This window comes from Bombina bombina, chromosome 2 (genome assembly GCF_027579735.1).
Source record: "Bombina bombina isolate aBomBom1 chromosome 2, aBomBom1.pri, whole genome shotgun sequence".
Lineage (NCBI taxonomy): Eukaryota > Metazoa > Chordata > Amphibia > Anura > Bombinatoridae > Bombina > Bombina bombina.
The window spans coordinates 1,318,934,580-1,318,954,150 of NC_069500.1; the positions used below are offsets into that span (position 1 = coordinate 1,318,934,580).

The 19,571-nt window shown below is 36.6% G+C and overlaps 1 protein-coding gene across 1 annotated transcript in view; it reads left to right on the plus strand.

The window, feature by feature from the left end:
- The window catches only part of HTRA3 (HtrA serine peptidase 3), a 148,119-nt gene that overhangs the window by 53,669 nt on the left and 74,879 nt on the right, over nucleotides 1-19,571 (plus strand). Inside the window, exon 2 of the mRNA XM_053704174.1 lies at nucleotides 12,573-12,672. Coding sequence (XP_053560149.1) covers nucleotides 12,573-12,672 — 100 coding nt within the window. The remainder of the gene's footprint in view (nucleotides 1-12,572; nucleotides 12,673-19,571) is intronic.

A 19,571-nucleotide genomic window follows, 5' to 3' on the forward strand; every position in this document is an offset into this window, starting at 1 on the left:
ATGTTATGGAGTCAAAGGCTTTACAAGCATCGAGGGAGAAAATAGATAGGTCATGTTTGAGTTGAGGATTTTTAAATTTCAGATTATACCAGGTATTTGAAATAGTCAAGAATACTTTCCTATTGTTTACATTTGAAGATCTGTCCTTCATGAAGCCAGTCTGGTCCGAGCAGATAACACCCCCAAGCAAAGGCTGAATTCTCTTTGCTATTAGTTTAGTTAATATTTTGTAATCCAGGTATAATAATGCAATTGGTCTGTAGGAGTCAATACTCTCTGGGTTTTTCTCAGGTTTTCGAAATAAGAGTAATTGCAGATTTATTAAAATCCCTTGGGGGCATCATTTGTCCCCACCCGAACTTATTAAAAAGAAGGGTCAAAGTTTCGGTATTATCTTTAATTAGGATCTTGTTTAATTCTGCTGGTAATCCATCTGGTCCAGCTACTTTGTTATTAGCTAGTTCTCTAATGATCCTAGTTATTTCATTTTCTGAGATTGGAACATTCATTTTCTCTAACTCTGACAGGCTAACACGAAGATTATCAATGCGTAACCAGAACTGTTCCTTCTTTTCCAAATCAATTGTGGGGCGAGAATCTAAATTCTTATAGAATTCCTGAAAATCCTCCTTAATCTTATCTGTTTCTATCAACTCTGTCTTGATATCTTATTTTAGTAATAAAGGAAGCGCTGTTGTGATGTTTATTAATTTGTACCAAAAGTTTCCCAGATTTTCTGCCAAATCTATAATATTTAGGAAGCATGCTTAATATCACCCTTAATAGTCATATTGATGAAAAAACATCTCATTTGTTTTTAAGCCTCTACTGTAAATTCTTCCTCCAATTACTTCTACCTTGGTCTCTAATATATCTTGTATATGCATTTATTAATTGTTTTGTTACCTGCTCTTTCCTTTGGCCAAGTTTCTTTTTTAATTTATGCATGTATGACATAATCTCTCCCCGTAAAACAGCTTTCCCAGCTTGCCATAAAATATGTTTTTTCCATATATCCCAGATTATTTTGTGTATATGCTTCCCACTTACCTTGTAGGCAGCTAATTGATTTTGTATCATTTAGTAAATATCTAGGGAAGGAATAAAATTACCTGTTCTGTTATCATTTGATGTCTCAAAAAAGATAAAGGAGCATGATCAGATATAGTTATTTTACATATCCTAGCATCTTTAACCAAATTTACAAATTTTTCTGAAATCAGAAACGTTGATTCTAGACAATACTGAAAAGGTTTTTCGAAAGGCAAGTAAAATCTTTCTAATCCGGGTGCATATTCCTCCAAATATCTTGTAATTTTAAAAAGATAACCAACACTGTTACATTAATATACGTTTTACCTCTGTAGTGCTGGTTCCTGCATAACTCCACAGGAGTGAGAACAATGTTATCTATATTGCACAGCACACATGAACTAGCAGGAAAAGCTAATAAAATGCACTATACTAAGAGGTTGCCTACAGGGGTTAGAAACAGGCAGACAATTTGAGGTTATAAAGTATTGTAATATATCAATGTTGGTTGTGCACAGCTGGGGAATGGGTAGTAAAGGCATTATCTATCTTTTTAAACAATAAAAATCAAGTAGTCCCTTTAAATTTGAAGTGATCTTTCATCACATTTTAAAAGTTGGAGGATCAGTTACCATCATTCTTTCTAAAAGGATATTATCTAGTTATTTTACAGATAACAATTTTACTATATTTTTGGACTATTTCTTCTGTGTTTTTTACATTTTTAACCATGAAATGTAAGCTTAGGTGATTTCAAAATAAATTAATAAACCACTGGAAAAAGAAAGGTATTTGATTAATATTTAGTATTTAAAACATTGCAAACCCATAGAATTAACTGAAAAAGCTAAACAGAGTAATCTGTCATAACTGTAAAGCATAAAGCTGCTTGGGAAATAGCTTGAAAATTGTCATTTTTATAGATCTGTATGTGATTAGTCCTTATTGTTTTTTCTTCACTTATCTTTTAGCTCAGCAATGCAAATTCCCTTCTGAAGGGAAATGAATGCAGAAGCATTGCTGACATGGGAATACTTCATGGGAAGGAAAACACAAAGGGACAGTCTACACCAGAATATGTATTGTATTAAAATATAGAAAATCCCTTTATTACCCATTCTCTAGTTTTGCATAAGCAACACAGTTATATTAATATACTTTTTACCTCTGTGATTATCTTGTATCTAAGCCTCTGCAAACTGCCCCTTATTTCAGTTATTTTGACAGATTTGCATTTTAGCCAATGTGTGCTGGCTCCTAGGAACTCCATGTGCAAGCATAGTGTTATCTATATGAAACACATGAACTAACACCCTCTAGTGGTGAAAAACTGTCAAAAGGCACTGAGCTAAGATGCGGCCTTCAAGGGCTTAGAAACTAGTATATGAACTTCCTAGAGTTAGCTTTCAACTAAGAATATCAAGAGAACAAACAAAATTGGTGATAGAAGTAAATTGGAAAATTGTTTAAAATGATATGCCCTGTCTGAATAATGAAAGTTTGTTTTTGGATAGACTGTCCCTTTAAAGGGACTGTAAACACCTTCAGATAGTTATTCAAAATATTTGCTTATGCATTATATTTGCATTATTTATTTTCAAGACTAAGGGATAGATTACAAGTGAGGTGCAAACCTATTTGCACAAGCAATATTGTGTTTTTCGTGAGCAGTTTTAATTTCGCTGATATTACAAGTTGAGCAAAATCATTACCGCAATCTCAGAGCTGTGGTTAACTGTTTTGCGAAACAAAAAAATTGTCACAAAACACTTCAAAAATACATTACAAAGTACAGTTACATTCATAATAACACAATCTAATAAAAAAATATTAAAAAAATGCATTAAAAAATTATAAGGGCTCAAAGATATGAGGTCTCAGGTGTTAGAAAAAACAGGCAAAGGGCTTTAACATAGACATACATACATATACATGTCTGTAGATGTAAATGTATGTACAGTATCTCACAAAAGTGAATACAACCCTACCAATTTTGTAAATATTGTATTATATCTTTTCATGTGACAACACTGAAGAAATGACATTTTGCTACAATGTAAAGTAGTGAGTGTACAGCCTGTATAACAGTGTAAACTTGCGTCCCCTCAAAATAACTCAACACACAGCCATTAATGTCTAAACCTTTGGCAACAAAAGTGAGTGCACCCCTAAGTGGAAATGTCCAAATTGGGCCCAAAGTGTCAATATTTTGTGTGGCCACCATTATTTTCCAGCCCTGCCTAAACCCGCTTGGGCATGGAGTTCACCAGAGCTTCACAGGTTGCCACTGGAATCCTCTTCCACTCCTCCATGACAACATCACGGAGCTGGTGGATGTTAGAGATCTTGCGCTCCCCCACCTTCTATTTGAGGTCGAATGTTGAACTTCCATTGACCAGTATGAGAGAGTGTGAGAGTGATAACAAATTTAACACACCTGCTCCCCATTCCCACCTGGGAACTTGTAACACTAACGAGTCACATGACCCCAGGGAGGGAAAATGGCTAATTGGGCCCAATTTGGACATTTCCACTTAGGGGTGTATTCACTTTTGTTTCCAATATATATATATATAAATCCATGGGGTGTCATCATGAAAGGACAGCAACCCTTAATCATGGTTTTTGTTACCCGAAATGTTGCTGTCCTTTCATGATGACACCCCAATAAAGGTTTCTAACTTTCAAGAAACAGTGCTGGTGCCATTTGTCTTTTTCTCTTTGGATTCATATGTTAGAGGTGAACAGGACCCTCTGGCGGACGTGCACTTTGTTATCTACTATGAATTTCTGACTAGTGCTGGACCTATTGCCCTTTATATATATATATATATATATATATATATATATATATATATATATATTTATATTTATATTTATATATATATATATATGTATATATATATATATATATGTTTATATATGTGTACATATGTATTTATGTATTTTTATTTATATGTGTGTATATATATATATATATATATATATATATATTTACAGTCATAAATACACATATAAACACATAAATAAATATGTATACACATATAGACATATATCTAAGTGCATTGGAGCCCTTTGCAGTTAAGTATATAAAAACATATAAAATCATATTTAAACAATATTCATATTTAATAGTGTTCTACTGTGTATTTACTGTAAATATTTTACATTCCAGTGTTCTGCACATATGTATTTTTTTTTTATTTTTTTTTTAAATTGTCTTTATTAAGAGCTTTAAAAATGACAACAAGGTTACTCATTACTTACATTAGTGAGAGTAACAGACAGGATAAACATTGAGCAAACTCCCATTGTCATTACCACACACATAAGAATTGGGTAATTTGTGAAGAAATTCCAGTGAATATTACATAGAATTTATACCCCAAATGGTTAGACATTTTTAGATTTTACAAAACATAATATCAGTGATTAACTTTTGATTAAAACTGAAAGAGGATTAAAAAAAAATCCTCCATAACTAGAGGAAAGAAGAAGAAGACAGAGAGTCAGGAGAGTAGAAGGACAAGAGGAGGGGAGGAGGGAAAAAAAAAAAAAAAAAAAAAAAAGGACATACATCTCAGGTGTTTCCAACTAGATTGTGCCAGTCCAAATCGACTTCATCATTTCATATGTCTCTAATTTGTTTGTCTTGAGGTAATGATATCTTTCCAAGGACAAAAGTTCCGAAACCACTGACCTCCACTCCTCCAGCGAAGGTGTTATTTTGGTTTTCTAGTGCTTAGGAATCAATTTTTTTGCTGCCGTAAGCATTATCAACACCAATGGTCATATGTATTTTTTTTTAATTTATATTTATGAATAAATAGAACATGTTCTGCTATGTGAAGAATATTGGTATGTGAAATATTAATATTTCATGTCAGGTTAGCGCACTATGCGATTGAGTTTGCACGTAAATAGTTGTTTTTCAGCTTTTTTTTTGCTCCATTGACTTCTATGGGGGAAAAGGTTATCACGTGTGTGATATTCTAAATTCAGCTTTTTAAGTGCCTCAGGTTAACATGTGAGCAATAACTTTTTACTTTCAACTTGTAATACAAGCACAACCCGACGCACAAACAAAAATTACTTCTAGCGCAGTTAATGTTCGAGCGGGAGCGTTACATAGCGCTCCACTTGTAATATGGCCCTTAATTGGTTGGAGCTCACTCTTTCAAATAGGAGTTCTATGACAAGAGAGTAATAAAGACCTCTTAAAGCAATATTAAACAAAACAGTATCGGCTAGATTTAGAGTTTTGCGGCCAAAGGGGTGCGTTAGCTGCGCGTGTTTTTTCCCCCCCGCACCTTTTAAATACCGCTGGTATTTAGAGTTCTCTGAAGGGCTGCGTTAGGCTCCAAAAAGGGAGCGTAGAGCATAATTTACAGCCACTTCAACTCTAAATACCAGCGTTGCTTACGGACGCGGCCAGCTTCAAAAACGTGCTCGTGCACGTTGGATCAGCCAATCAGATTGAGCTCGCATTCTATTGGCTGATCGGAACAGCCAATAGAATGCAAGCTCAATCAGATTGACTTATTGGATCAGCCAATCAGATTGAACTTGAATCTGATTGGCTGATTCAATCAGCCAATCAGATTTTTCCTACCTTAATTCCGATTGGCTGATAGAATCCTATCAGCCAATCAGAATTCGAGGGACGCCATCTTGGATGACGTCATTTAAAGGAACCTTCATTCGTCGTTAGTCCGTCGGTGAAGAAGGATGGCTCCGCGTCGGCTGCTTCAAGATGGTCCCGCTCCGCGGCCGATGGAAGAAGATAGAAGATGCCGCATGGATGAAGATATCTGCTGGTCCGGATGTCCTCTTCTGCCCGGATAGGATGAAGACTTCGGACCCTCTGGAGGAGCTCTTCTGCCCGGATAGGATGAAGACTTCGGACCCTCTGGAAGAGCTCTTCTGCCCGGATAGGATGAGGACTTCGGACCCTCTTCTGGACGGATCGGTGATACCCGGCTGGGTGAAAATAAGGTAGGAAGATCTTCTGGGGCTTAGTGTTAGGTTTTTTAAGGGGGGTTTGGGTGGGTTAGATTAAGGGTATGTGGGTGGTGGGTTGTAATGTTGGGGGGGTATTGTATGTTTTTTTTTTACAGGCAAAAGAGCTGATTTCTTTGGGGCATGCCCCGCAAAAGGCCCTTTTAAGGGCTGGTAAGGTAATAGAGCTGTTAACTTTTTATTTTAGAATAGGGTAGGGCATTTTTTTTATTTTGGGGGGCTTTGTTATTTTTTTAGGGGGCTTAGAGTATGTGTAATTAGTTTAAAATTCTTGTAATCTTTTTTTTATTTTTTGTAATTTAGTGTTTTTGTTTTTTTTGTAATTTAGTTTAGTTGATTTAATTGTAGGTAGTTTAGTTAATTTATTTATTGATAGTGTAGTGTTAGGTTTAATTGTAATTTAGGTTAGGATTTATTTTACAGGTAATTTTGTAATTATTTTAACTAGGTAGCTATTAAATAGTTATTAACTATTTAATAACTATTGTACCTAGTTCAAATAAATACAAAGTTGCCTGTAAAATAAATATAAATCCTAAAATAGCTACAATATAATTATTTGTTATATTGTAGCTATATTAGGGTTTATTTTACAGGTAAGTATTTAGTTTTAAATAGGAATAATTTATTTAATAAGAGTTAATTTATTTCGTTAGATAAAAATTATATTTAACTTAGGGGGGTGTTAGGGTTAGACTTAGCTTTAGGGGTTAATACATTTATTAGAGTAGCGGCGAGGTTCGGTCGACAGATTAGGGGTTAATAAGTGTAGGTAGGTAGCGGCGACGTTGGGGGGGGGGCAGATTAGGGGTTAATAAATGTTATGTAGGTGTCAGCGATATCAGGGGCAGCAGAATTGGGGTACATAGGGATAACGTAGGTGGCGGCGGTGTGCGGTCGGCAGGTTAGGGGTTAAAAAAATTTATTAGAGTGGCGGCGGATGTGGGCGGACCTCGGTTTAGGGGTACATAGGTAGTTTATGGGTGTTAGTGTACTTTAGAGCACAGTAGTTAAGAGGTTTATAAACCTGCGTTAGCCCATAAAGCTCTTAACTCCTGACTTTTTTCTGCGGCTGGAGTTTTGTCGTTAGAGTTCTAACGCTCACTTCAGCCAAGACTCTAAATACCAGCATTAGAAAGATCCCATTGAAAAGATAGGATACGCAATTGGTGTAAGGGGATCTGCGGTATGGAAAAGTCGCGGCTGGAAAGTGAGCGTTAGACCAAATAAATAAATACCAGTGGGCGGCCAAAACCAGCGTTAGGAGCCCTTAACGCTGGTTTTGACGGCTAACGCAGAACTCTAAATCTAGGCGAAAGAGATTGTAATACAGTATAATATTTTTAATTATATGTAATGGAAAATATATTTTAATAGTCTAAATTAAACCAGTAATGTGTAGAAATACAAATAAATACAATTAAAACAGCAAATTGATTTTTACACTTACATCTCTGTTATATAATGGAAAAATGACCCTCCATACATTCATTTGTTTTTGGAACTTCAAAGCACATTTGTTTTGTATTTTCTGTTTTCAAGGTAGCAGTTTACTGGTTTCAGATGATGAGTGAATCGCAAACGTATGTGCGCAAACTATATTGGGTTTTTGCAATTGTGCACAGGTTAAATTGCCCTCATATTACAAGTAGAAAGTAAACGCGATTGCTTGAGTTCAATTCAAGTTAACGCCCATCGGGTTAGCATGTAATATTTCAGATAGTGTCTTATTACTCAGCAAAGTTTCTGGCCTCAGAGAGCTGACACTGGTATGTATTGCTTCTCTGAAGTAGTAATGTGTGTCATACAAGTCACTGCTGACTCTTTGAGAAGGTGTGGTGTTTGAATACTGGTGTACAGGCCTGGCAGCATATGTGCATATGCCAGAGAAAATCAGTAATAACTTTTATAGAACCATTTTTGCTAAAGGAAGTATATTGCAGAAATGCTTCCATTTCAAAGTGAAATACACCCACGCCCTTTTCAATTTTCACTTTTCTATCCCTTTAATTCAAAACCATTTTTTCCTTTTCTAATATATAGCACCAAGCATTTGTTTAAACTAGAATGTGCTTTACATACAGTTGTAAAGGACCTCTCCATATGTTTAAAATGGTTCACACATGACTGACATCAGGCAATAAATTGTGCTAAAAAACATAGTATAAGAGGGCATATATCTGAGATTAAATAAAGTTATTAAAAACATAACTATAAGATGACTCTGCTTGACATGCATTTTTTAATAGTTATGAAAAGGATAAGTGGGCTATCTACTATGATACACTATGATTTTATTTCCATATGCTAACAGTATCATTTTGTCTGGAAAGCAAATCATAGCGTTATTATTTCCAGAGTTAAAATGCCATATAATCATCTGATTTCCTAGTCTCTTCAACACTATATACAGTGCGGCGGCTGCATTACAACATTGCGTCTGCACATCGCGCAGTCATCAGTGCTTGGAAAAAAAAGGTTTGGTTATTTGAGTACTGATGTTCACAAATGGGAATTACAGAGCTGCCAGTCACAAAGTGTCTAGAGGTGTTATGCCCAATGAGAAGTGGAAACCACAGAAATCCAACCAGAAAGCAGTCGTGTTCCATTCCGGTTATTTACATGGGTTAGTTCTTAACATGGGGAGAAGTGTGTTTACATAGGTGCAGCTTTAGAATGTTTAGGTGCGTCTGCCAAGCAGTCTAAATAGTTCTAAAATTCTTTTTGGCTTAGAGTCAAATGTATTAACTGTTCTTTTGCAAATAGTGTACATTCCACAGTGGCTGACACTTTCCTATTAATTCACTTCATTTTGAAGTCAAACTAATTCAGGGTTCAAATGATTTTTCAATGTCAGTCTCAGTTTTACAAATTTTCATGAAAACAGCTGACAAGGCCGTTTGTTCTCTAGACACTAAAATAATTTATTAATGGTACAAATTGCAGCCATGTATCTATAAACTTCATTTCTTTCATAGATCTTAGAGTGAAATATAGTATTTCTCTTATTCTACTTTGTAAACTTTAAACTTGGATATATGATGCTAAATTTATTAAGGATTACTAAGAAACATATAAACATAGTTTTAAGCAGCATATAAAAAGCAGGACATATTAAGCCTGCCATAGGGCTCGATGATTGAAAGCTCTCTGGGCTGGCGAGATTATTAATGAATGCTCGCCAAGTTCTTCTATTTCCCTGGGGGAATGATCTAAATCCATTTTTTACCCTGAAAACAGGGGTGTCTCGCTAAGGGGCGTATACTGCATTTTCATATGAAATGTGCACAACAAAATTCGTATTTTAAACATTATACAAAACAAATATTTGAACCATTCACACAAAAAATAAGCAGGGAAAATTGTATTTTTAAGCTGCATCACAAATCGTAACAAAATTCTTCACCAAAAATCTTATGTTAGCAAAAAATTAAAATTAGTATGTAAATTACACAGGCATAAATCAAATTAAATATGCACAGCGTAAATCGTAATTGTAGTACACTGGATGTGCAAAAATCACACAGACGTCTAGTCCATGAGCCAATCACACTTCTTGTAAAGAAGAGCTTACACACTCTAGAACTTACTACTCTCCAACTTGAGCTCAAAACCCTTGTTCTATGTTTTTTTGTGAAATATACTTTCAGACTTCAGTTTTATTATTAATATATGTGAAGTTTTCTATCCTATCAACTCTCACTCTTCTCTTCAAGTCAGGATGTCATTTTTTTGCACGTTTCATTTTTTTAGATCATATACAATTTTAGTAGCTCTCCAGAGTTGTACACAACATTATGTCATGCCTAATGTATGTTGCAGGCATTCTTTAATTGACCCCTACCACATCTATTTTAAAGGGCCATAATACCCAAATTATGTCACTTGAAAGTGATGCGGCATAGCTGTAAAATGCTGACTAGAAAATATCACCTGAGCATCTCTATCTAAAAAAGAAAGATATTTTACCTCAAAAGTTCCTCAGTAGCCACATCCCATTGTAAAGGACTTCTAAGCAGCATATTAGTGTGTCTGTCCCGGGACAGCCGAAGGATTGAGCCTTGTGCACTCTCATGAGAGTTAAGTCAACTCTCATGATATCACAGTAAAAGAGTTCATGACCTCAGCACTGCTGATGCTGATTGGCTGCTGTTCATTTCTTCTTCTTTTTTTTTTTTACCTGCAGCTGGGAGCAGCTGAAATAGAACTTTTTACACAGAACTTACTCTACTGAGCTGAGGAGATTGGGAGGTAAAATATCTTCCTTTTTTACATAGAGATGCTCAGGTGATATTTTCCTGTCAGCTTTTTACAGTTATACTTCATTAGTTTCAAGTGATTTAGCATATGAGTATTATGTCCAATTTACTTCTATTGTTTAATTTGCTTCTTTCTCTTGTTATCCTTTGCTGAAATGTTTGTCTAGGTAAGTTCATGAGCAGCAGAGCACCTAGGGTCTAACTGTTGATTGGTGTCTGCATATATATCGATTGTGATTGGTTTACCCATGTGTTCAGTTGGAAACCAGTAGTGCATTGATGCTCTTTCAACAAATGATACCAAGAGAACTAAGCAAATTTGATAATAGAAGTAAATTAGAAAGTTGTTTAAAAGTGAATTCTCTATCTGAATCATGAAAGAAAATGTTTGGGTTTCATGTCCCTTTAAGTCTATTGCATAAAGAAACCAGCCTTTTGTTAGAGTGTGTAATTTATCTATCAATCCTACATTACTGTGTGTTTAACCCTCTCTCAGGACTTGCAGAGCATTGCTGGTCCCGACCAGAAAAGCTGTCAACCCAATCAGCAGGCGGACAGGGTTATGGAGCAGCGGGCCCTCAAGCTCCATTCGGAGCTTGATAAATGGGCCTCTATGTTTACAACTGTGTTGTATAAATGTCACATACGAATTCGAAAGGGACATTTAAATTCGAAAGTGACATTCGAAAACTCTAAATAACATTCGATAATAGAATTTTTAAGAATATTCGTTCTTCTCAACATTCTATTATGTAAATCGAATTTCTACAATAACATTCGTTCTAACATTCGAATATAAACACATTTGCCCATCCCTAATCTCTACACATCATGTGAGGTATGTTTGTCTATAAGAACACTCACTGTGGGAAATTCACTAACCTTCCTCCCTTTTCTTATCTCTCCAGCTTTACCAGTTGCAATATTCTACGCAGCTAATTCTCTAAACTTCTCTCTCCATTCCTTAGTAAAAGTAGGTAACAAAGAAATTTGTGAAACTAAAGCGATTAAAGAAAATGGATAGACTGGAAATTTCTCTTCCTTGTTCACCTGTAGATGCAGGAGACTGAATACCTGCCGTAAAGAATCTAGCACTAATGCCAATCGCAAAAGGACAAAAGAGATAGCGACAGACAGAATAAAAATACAGAAGACAAAACAGTGTGTGTAATAGAAACTATCTCTAGTACAGCTGAAAGGGGACGATTAACATGAAAAAAAATAGACAACGTTCTAAAATATAGACTAATTGCAAATTATTGTCTTTTACTACAATTATTAGCAATAAAATATTATAGGGACAGTAAAGTCAAAATGACATTTTGATGATTCATATAGAGCATGCAATTATAAGCAACTTTCCAATCTCTTTCTGTAATTTAATTTGCTTTATGCTCTTGGTATTCTTTGTTGAAAAACATACCTAGGTAGGTTTAGGAACAGCAATGCACTAATGGGAGCTAGCTGCTGATTTGTCATTGGCTCATCAGATGCAGTCAGCTAGCATCCAGTTATGCATAGTTCTTTCCACTTGGGAACTGTAGTGCTCTGCAGGCCCCTAGCAGTACTTCTACTGTGTGTTTAACCCTTTAGCATTAAAGGGTCGCTAGTCTTAAATTACAGTTTTAACTAGATAGAGCATGTCAGTTTTCAACAATAGTTTCCACTTTAAACATATTTATACATGTTATCTATTGATTGGTCTGTTTATATCTATCTCTTTCTACCTATCTGTCTGTCTCTCTGTCTGTCCGTCTCTCTTTCTTTCTTTCTGTCTCTGTCTGTCTGTCTATCTATCTGTCTGTCTGTCTGTCTGTCTGTCTCTGTGTCGGTCTATCAATCTATTTATCTATCCCCTGAAGCATTACCCCAATAAATGTATATTCAATAAATGTATATTCAATGTATTTCTTTGTTCCTGCCACCCTGGTTGCTTAAATATATATTTTAGTCTGAACGGAATTATGATGGTGCTAAAGGTCAGAATTTTACCCTGGGTGGTCCTTGTTTTAATTGGTTATGTAAAATACACTTGTATGTTTTTAAGGTTTCTCAGTATTTAATTTATCATATCATATATTGTAAGCTTTTAAATGTAGGAGGTCAGATGAGGTTATAACTATTTATGGGTTTATGAGCAGTCAAGGACATTTTGGTCAAATGGAAACTCTAACACTGTAATTAAAGAACGTCTTTTGGTGTCTAGGAGCCCTGTTCACGAAAAGTTCTTACTAACATACCCAATTCTTTCTGCCAGTATAGGTCACCAACATCCTAACAGTCCAAGATATAAATTTAACTTCATTGCTGATGTGGTCGAAAAGATTGCTCCTGCCGTGGTGCACATTGAACTTTTTTTAAGGTAACGTATATTATACACCAGTATGTTTGACAGCTCTGCTGAAGAGGGGAATTCTTTATGCCCAGTGAAGCTTATTATAAATTTGCAAAGCATTGAGATCAACAGAGGGTAAAGCTATAAGGAAATATTATTAACAACAGTAATCAACAATTGCATATTCTTTGGGTAAGGTTAAATGTAAGGGCAATATAAATTGGAGATACTAATTCTTCTTTGCACTGGGAGAAGCAGTAGTTTTTTTTGTAGTATTATGGAGGTAATAATATCTATTGACACTGCATATTGATTTGCAAGTTTGTTTTAGGTTCAGTTCCCAAAGGAACATCATATATTTTGTGATTGTTATATAAATCAGGACAATTATATAAATTTTTTATTAGTATAAAAATTAATTGTTGTGCAATAGGTTGGTTGTAAAAGTTATAATAGTTTTAACAGGAAGTTGCATTTAAAAACACTCCATAATGAAAGAGTAAGATGTCAAAATAACCAGAGTATTGCAGTATGCAATCAGATCTTTTTTTATTGCACTAAGACAAGCTTTTGAGAGTTTTCCTCTTCCTCAGGTCTGAAGCAATACTAATCAATATGACAGAGTTTAACACTTTAAACAAGATATTGTTAAAGAAGGGGAGGGGGGAGGGGGTATTGTAAATAGCAGAATCGGCCTGAGAGTGAAAGGTGCAGAGCGTTTTTGAGAAAACCAAGGCCAGAACAAATAAACATAGAAGAAACAATATGCACATTAAACAGCAGAAATAAGTATAAAAATCATATACAGCTGCATAATATGTTAATATATAAATGTTCAAATAAAAGTAATATATAAATTAGTTCAAATAAAAGTAATATATAAATTAGTTCAAATAAAAGTAAAGTAGTGGTGACAAAAAAGAAGAAGAAAATAATTAGATATACAAGAGACTTTTTTTCTTCTTTCATGATTCAGATAGAGCATGCAATTTTATGCAACTTTCTAATTTACTCCTATTATCAATTATTCTTCATTCTCTTGGTATCTTTATTTGAAAAAGCAGGAATGTAATCTTAGGGGCTGGCCCATTTTTTGTTCAGCACCTGGGTAGTGCTTGCTGATTGGTGGCTAAATGTAGCATCCTTGATCACACGCTGTACACTGTATCATGTACACCACGTTTGCAGATGTGCATGAATATGGTCCCTTAATGTTGTATGTTTTTTTGTCTGGCTGCTATTTTCACATACAGTATATGTTGGCACAGTTTGCAGTTTGTTGCATTGTACGGTGCCATTCTGTGTAAGATCCTTTTCTTGGGTCAGTTTGCAGCCGACCAATCTTAGTCTCATGTTTGGTGGTTGTTTAAATGCCAGTATCGGGGGCTTGGGAAATATTTCTTTAAGTATGGGGTCCTCTGAGAGTGCTGGCTGTAGGAAGGTCTTTGATAATTTAGCTTTTTTCCTCAAGAGTTGGGTTATAGGTAACTACCAGAGGGGTCATTGTTGTGTTTTGTTTTTGCTTTGTATTGCAGAAGCCTTTCCTGTGGTGTTTTTATCTAAAACCAACTATAGAGGAAATACATAAAATTATTATTATTATAAACCTACAGCAAGCACTCTCAGAGGACCCCATACTTAAAGAAATATTTCCTCAGCCCCAGATACTGGCATTTAAACAACCACTAAACCTGAGATTGGTCTGCTGCAAACGGACCCCAGTATAGGAGCTTACACAGAATGTAACAAATCTCACTGTAAATGGTGCCAACTTATATGTGAAAATAACATATAATGTGTCCCTCTATGCCTGATGCATAGAGGGACACATTGTTTATTTTGTTCCCTTTTCCTGTAATTTAATTCTGAATATTGTGGGCTTTCCAAATCCCTGTTAAAAGTGGAAGTTCAGACAAAGCTATATTCCACGCAGTCATTCGTTGCACACTCTAGTAAGCCATTTATTACTGTCCCTAATTGGCTTTAGTAGAAAAAGAAACCCTAAGTTACAATATGGCGGCGCCCACTACTTAATGGACATTAGAATGTTACCCATATATTTTCAATATTTAAACAACTAATATCATTTTAAAAATACATGTATATATTATTCTCAGCTAATATTTGCTCTGAATACATCATTCTATCGATGATTTATTTAGTGTTTAATGTCTCTATAATAAAGATGCAATATACATAAGCTGAATCTCCCAATCCTGGCCTCTCAATCAGGCTATAATTGCAAATGTAATCTATCTCAATGCAACCATTAAAGGGACACTGAACCCAATTTTTTATTTTGTGATTCAGATAGAGCATTCAATTTTAAACAACTTTCTATTTCTCTCCTAATATCAATCTTTCTCTATTTAAAAAAGAAGGCATGTAAGCTATTTTTTTGGTTCAGGACCATGGAAAGCACTTTTTTATTGGTAGGTGAATTTACCCACCAATCAGCAAGAACAACACAGTGTGTTCACCAAAAATGAGCCAGCATCTAAACTTACATTCTTGCATTTCAAATAAAGATATCAAGAGAATGAAAAGAATTTGATAATAGGAGTAAATTAGAAAGTTGCTTAAAATTGCATGCTCTATCTGAATCACGATAGAAAAAATTTGGGTTCAGTGTCCCTTTAACTAAACGTGGATGTATTCTCCTCCTCATTTAGTAAAAATAAAAAAAAATAAAAAAATTTCAGGAACTTTGAATTATATATAAAACTATCTAAGAATAGCATTAGCATTATATTTTATTATATTATAGTATTTAATTTTTGTAATAAGAGTATTTTGATTACAGCTTAATTGCTTAATTAAGAAATAGGTTTTAGCTTCTATAAAATGCAAAGGAACGTAAAGAGCAAGATTTATCAAGCACAATCAGTTTTCCCCTTATAATTCTCCTATGCGTTCACCTCAGCACACCTTAAGAGAAGCGCCTTTTTTGTGCTTTTCCATAAGCGAGTTCAGGCGATGTAATGATATATTTCTTCTTGTCGAATTAGTCTATGCACTTCATTTATCATTGAGAATAAGCACATTCTCTTGCTAGCTCATGTTCACTGAAATACCCAAAAGTACTAAAATGTATATTTTTTAAAAGGGTCAAATTTTCCACCATAATCGTATATATATATATATAGTAGACAAACATTCCTTTTTTTAAAATAATAAAACATAAATAATTCCCAGAACATAAGATAATATAAAACACACACACATATGTATATATATATATATATATATATATATATATATATATATATATATATATATATATTTACATCATAAAGTTTCATATTTTTGTCTTGAATTTTTTACTGCAGAGTAGGTACTGCACAATGTTATCTCCACATTGTGCGGCAGCTCCAAGATTTATTTTCTTTCCATAAGGCAGGCAGAGTCCACAACTTCATTCCTTACTGTTGGGAAATACAACACCTGGCCACCAGGAGGAGGCAAAGACACCCCAGCCAAAGGCTTAAATATCCCTCCCACTTCCCCTATCCTCCCAGTCATTCTTTGCCTTTCGTCACTAGAGGAGGTGGCAGAGAATTGTCAGAAGATTTGGATAGTCTTGTAATGGGTATGTTCCCTTCAAGAGAGGACTGAAATTTTAAGTAATCATATAAACCTCTCAGTGAGAGTATTGATGAAAGTTAGAGTCTGGAGGTGCAGGGAAAGTTTTTCTGCAAAACCATCCAGGCTGTTAGCTAACAACTCCTGAGCAATCAGTGTTGACGAGTTTCACTGCTTGCTTTTAATCACTCAGGTCCCTGTCAGAGCGTTGCTACAAGGCTGTCACACTTAAGAGGCTGTATCTGTTCCACAGCATGGATCCTAAAGGGTAAGTCCACTTTATTGTTATAGCAGGGACTGCTGTATAGGGTCACAGTGTGACTCCTCTATACCTCAATAGGATCAAGGGTTAATATATTTTAAGGAGATTATTGGAAACAGTTATGGGGATTTATGTTCTGCATTAGGTTTAGGCTCATAAGACTGTGTGCTTTTGGCTTGGGAATAGACAGGTTTCACTTTAGTTTTTGGGCTTATAAGACTGTGTGCTTTTGGCTTAGGAACAGACACTTTTGTTTTTGAGTGTTGTGCAGCTTATATTAGCTTAACACTCTTTTGCATAGCAATGAAAGTCCTGTCTTGAGCACCACGTGACCGGGTGCGGAATCTTTCACATCCTTGCGATCCTGCTGCAGACAGCACTCCTGAGGAGAGTGTTTCACTGATAATTTGTCTGGGTCTACGAGGTGGTGAGTGCCCCAGCCATTGGGATTGTAAAGGTGCCTGTTTATATTAAAAACGCTTGTATTTTGTAACGTTTTTTACTCCATCTGTGGAATTACATACCAAAGCTATGGAGGAATCTGATACTTAGAGGGTTCCACTCCTTCTATAGTGAATAATAATACCTGTTTAAATTGTGAGGAGGCTGTGGTTTGCCCACCTGCTCAATTTTGTTCCAATTGCCTAAGCACTGTTTTAAAGTCTAAGAAGGGAGCTAAGTCTGCCAATACCCATAGCACAATTAGTTCCTCTGAGCCATCAATCTCTCAGGATTCTATGACCCGAGAGATTTCTGCCCTGTCAACTCAAACCGCTTCACAAGCAGTTCCCCGCGGCACAGATAATTCTCCATCTGGAGGGGGCCTTTTTCCTGCGGGCTTTACCTCTCAGCTACAATTGGCGGTGTCTGTATCTCTGAGTACCCTACCTATCTCTGGGAAATGTAAGATCTAGCCTGTATGTCTCAGCTATCCGAGGATGAGTTAACCTCTGTACGTCAGAGGGTGAACTTTCTGAGTTGGAGACATCTGTTACTAAGTCTCCTCCAGTGGCGGAACCCTCCTTTAGATTCAAAATTAAACATTTGCGTATTTTACTAAAGGAGGTCCTGTCTACGCTAGAGGTTTCAGAGGCTAAGCTACTTAAGGAACCTAAGATCCCTAAGTTAGACAGGGTCTACGAAGACAGGAAGGTCCCACAGACTTTTCCTGTACCAGTTCGTATGGCGAACATTATTAGTAACGAATGGAAAAGAATCAGGACTTCCTTTTCTACCTCTGCAACTTTTAATAAATTGTTTCCGGTCCCTGACTCTCAAATAGAATTGTGGGGTTCCATACCTAAGGTGAATGGCGCCATTTTGACGCTATCAAAGCGTACTACTATCCCCCTTAAGGATAGTTCATCCTTTAGAGAGCCTATGGACAAGAAGTTGTTCATGCATGGGATTTTTATTCCAACCTGCGGTAGCAGTAGCCGTAGTGGCGGGAGCAGCTACCTGCTGGTGCGACTCTCTGTCTGAACATATTGAAGTGGAATTTCCGCTCGAGGATATTCAGGAGAAAATTAAGGCATTAAGAATTGCTATCGCCTTCATCTGTGATGCGAATATACAAATTATTCGCCTGAACACAAAGGCTTCAGGTTTTGCGGTTCTAGCCCGCCGGGCTCTCTGGTTGAAGTCTTGGTCTGAGGATATGACTTCTAAATCCAGGTTATTTGGACCAGGTCTGGATTCCATCATTTCCATGGTTACCAAAGGGAAAGGAGCCTTCCTGCCACAGGATAAGAAGAACAGACCTAAGGGACTACAGTCGTCAAATTTTCCTTCCTTTCGTTCGGACAAGTCCCAACAATCTTAATCCTCATCCAAGCCCAAGCATCCCAAGAGTATTTGAAAGCTGGCTCAGTCCTGGAACAAGTCCAAACAGGCAAAGAAGCCCGCCGATAACAAGTCGGCATGAAGGGGCGGCCCCCAATCCGGGATCGGATAGAGTAGGGGGCAGATTGTCGCTTTTCTCAGACACTTGGTTTCAGGATGTTCAGGACCCTTGGGTTCTGGAGGTCGTATCTCAGGGATACCGAATAGGATTCAAGTCTCATCTGCCCAGGGGCAGATTCCTTCTCTCCAGACTGTCTACAAGACCAGAGAAGAGGACTGCCTTTTTAGGTTGCATACTGGACCTTGTCTCTTTAGGAGTAATTGTCCCAGTACCTGCATCAAAAAGAGGTCTGGGGTTCTATTGAAACCTCTTTGTGGTTTCCAAGAAGGAGAGAACTTTTTGTCCAATTCTGGACTTGAAGTGCCTAAACAGATTTCTAAGTGTCCCATCCTTCAAGATGGAGACAATAAGATCAATCCTTCCTCTGGTTCAGGAACGACAGTTTATGACTACCATAGACCTGAAGGAACGTGAAGATGCATACCTTCACGTTCCGATACACAGGGAACATTTTCAATTCCTGAGGTTTGCATTTCTGGAACCAACACTTCCAGTTCATAGCACTTCCGTTTGGCTTAGCTGCTGCTCCAAGAATATTTACAAAGGTTCTGGGAGCTCTCCTAGCGGTTGCCAGAACACAAGGTATCGAAGTAGCACCTTACCTGGACGATATTTAGGTACAGGCACCATCTTTTCATCTAGCAAGGGAGCACTCGGAATTCTCTTACTTCACATACCAGGTTGAATTTCCTTGGTACAGTTATAGACTCGGTATCCATGAAAATCTTTCTAACGGATCAGAGACGTTGCAAGCTAACATCAGCTTGCCTTGCCCTCCAGGCCTCCGTAAGTCCTTTGGTGGTCCAGTGTATGGAGGTGATTGGCCTTGGTGTCTTGTATGGACATCATTCCCTTTGCCATATTCCATCTCAGACCCTTACAACTATGCATGCTAAGACAATGGAACGGCGACCATTCTGACCTGTCCCAACAGATAATTCTGGACAGCCTGCCGAGAGATTCACTCTCTTGGTGGCGCTGTCAAGATCACTTGTCCCAAGACACGTACTTCATGAGATCATCCTGGAAGATTGTGACTATGGACGCAAGTCTATCCGGCTGGTTAGCCAATTGGGGTGCCAGGAAGGCACAGGGTCTGTGAACTCAGGAGGAGTCCAT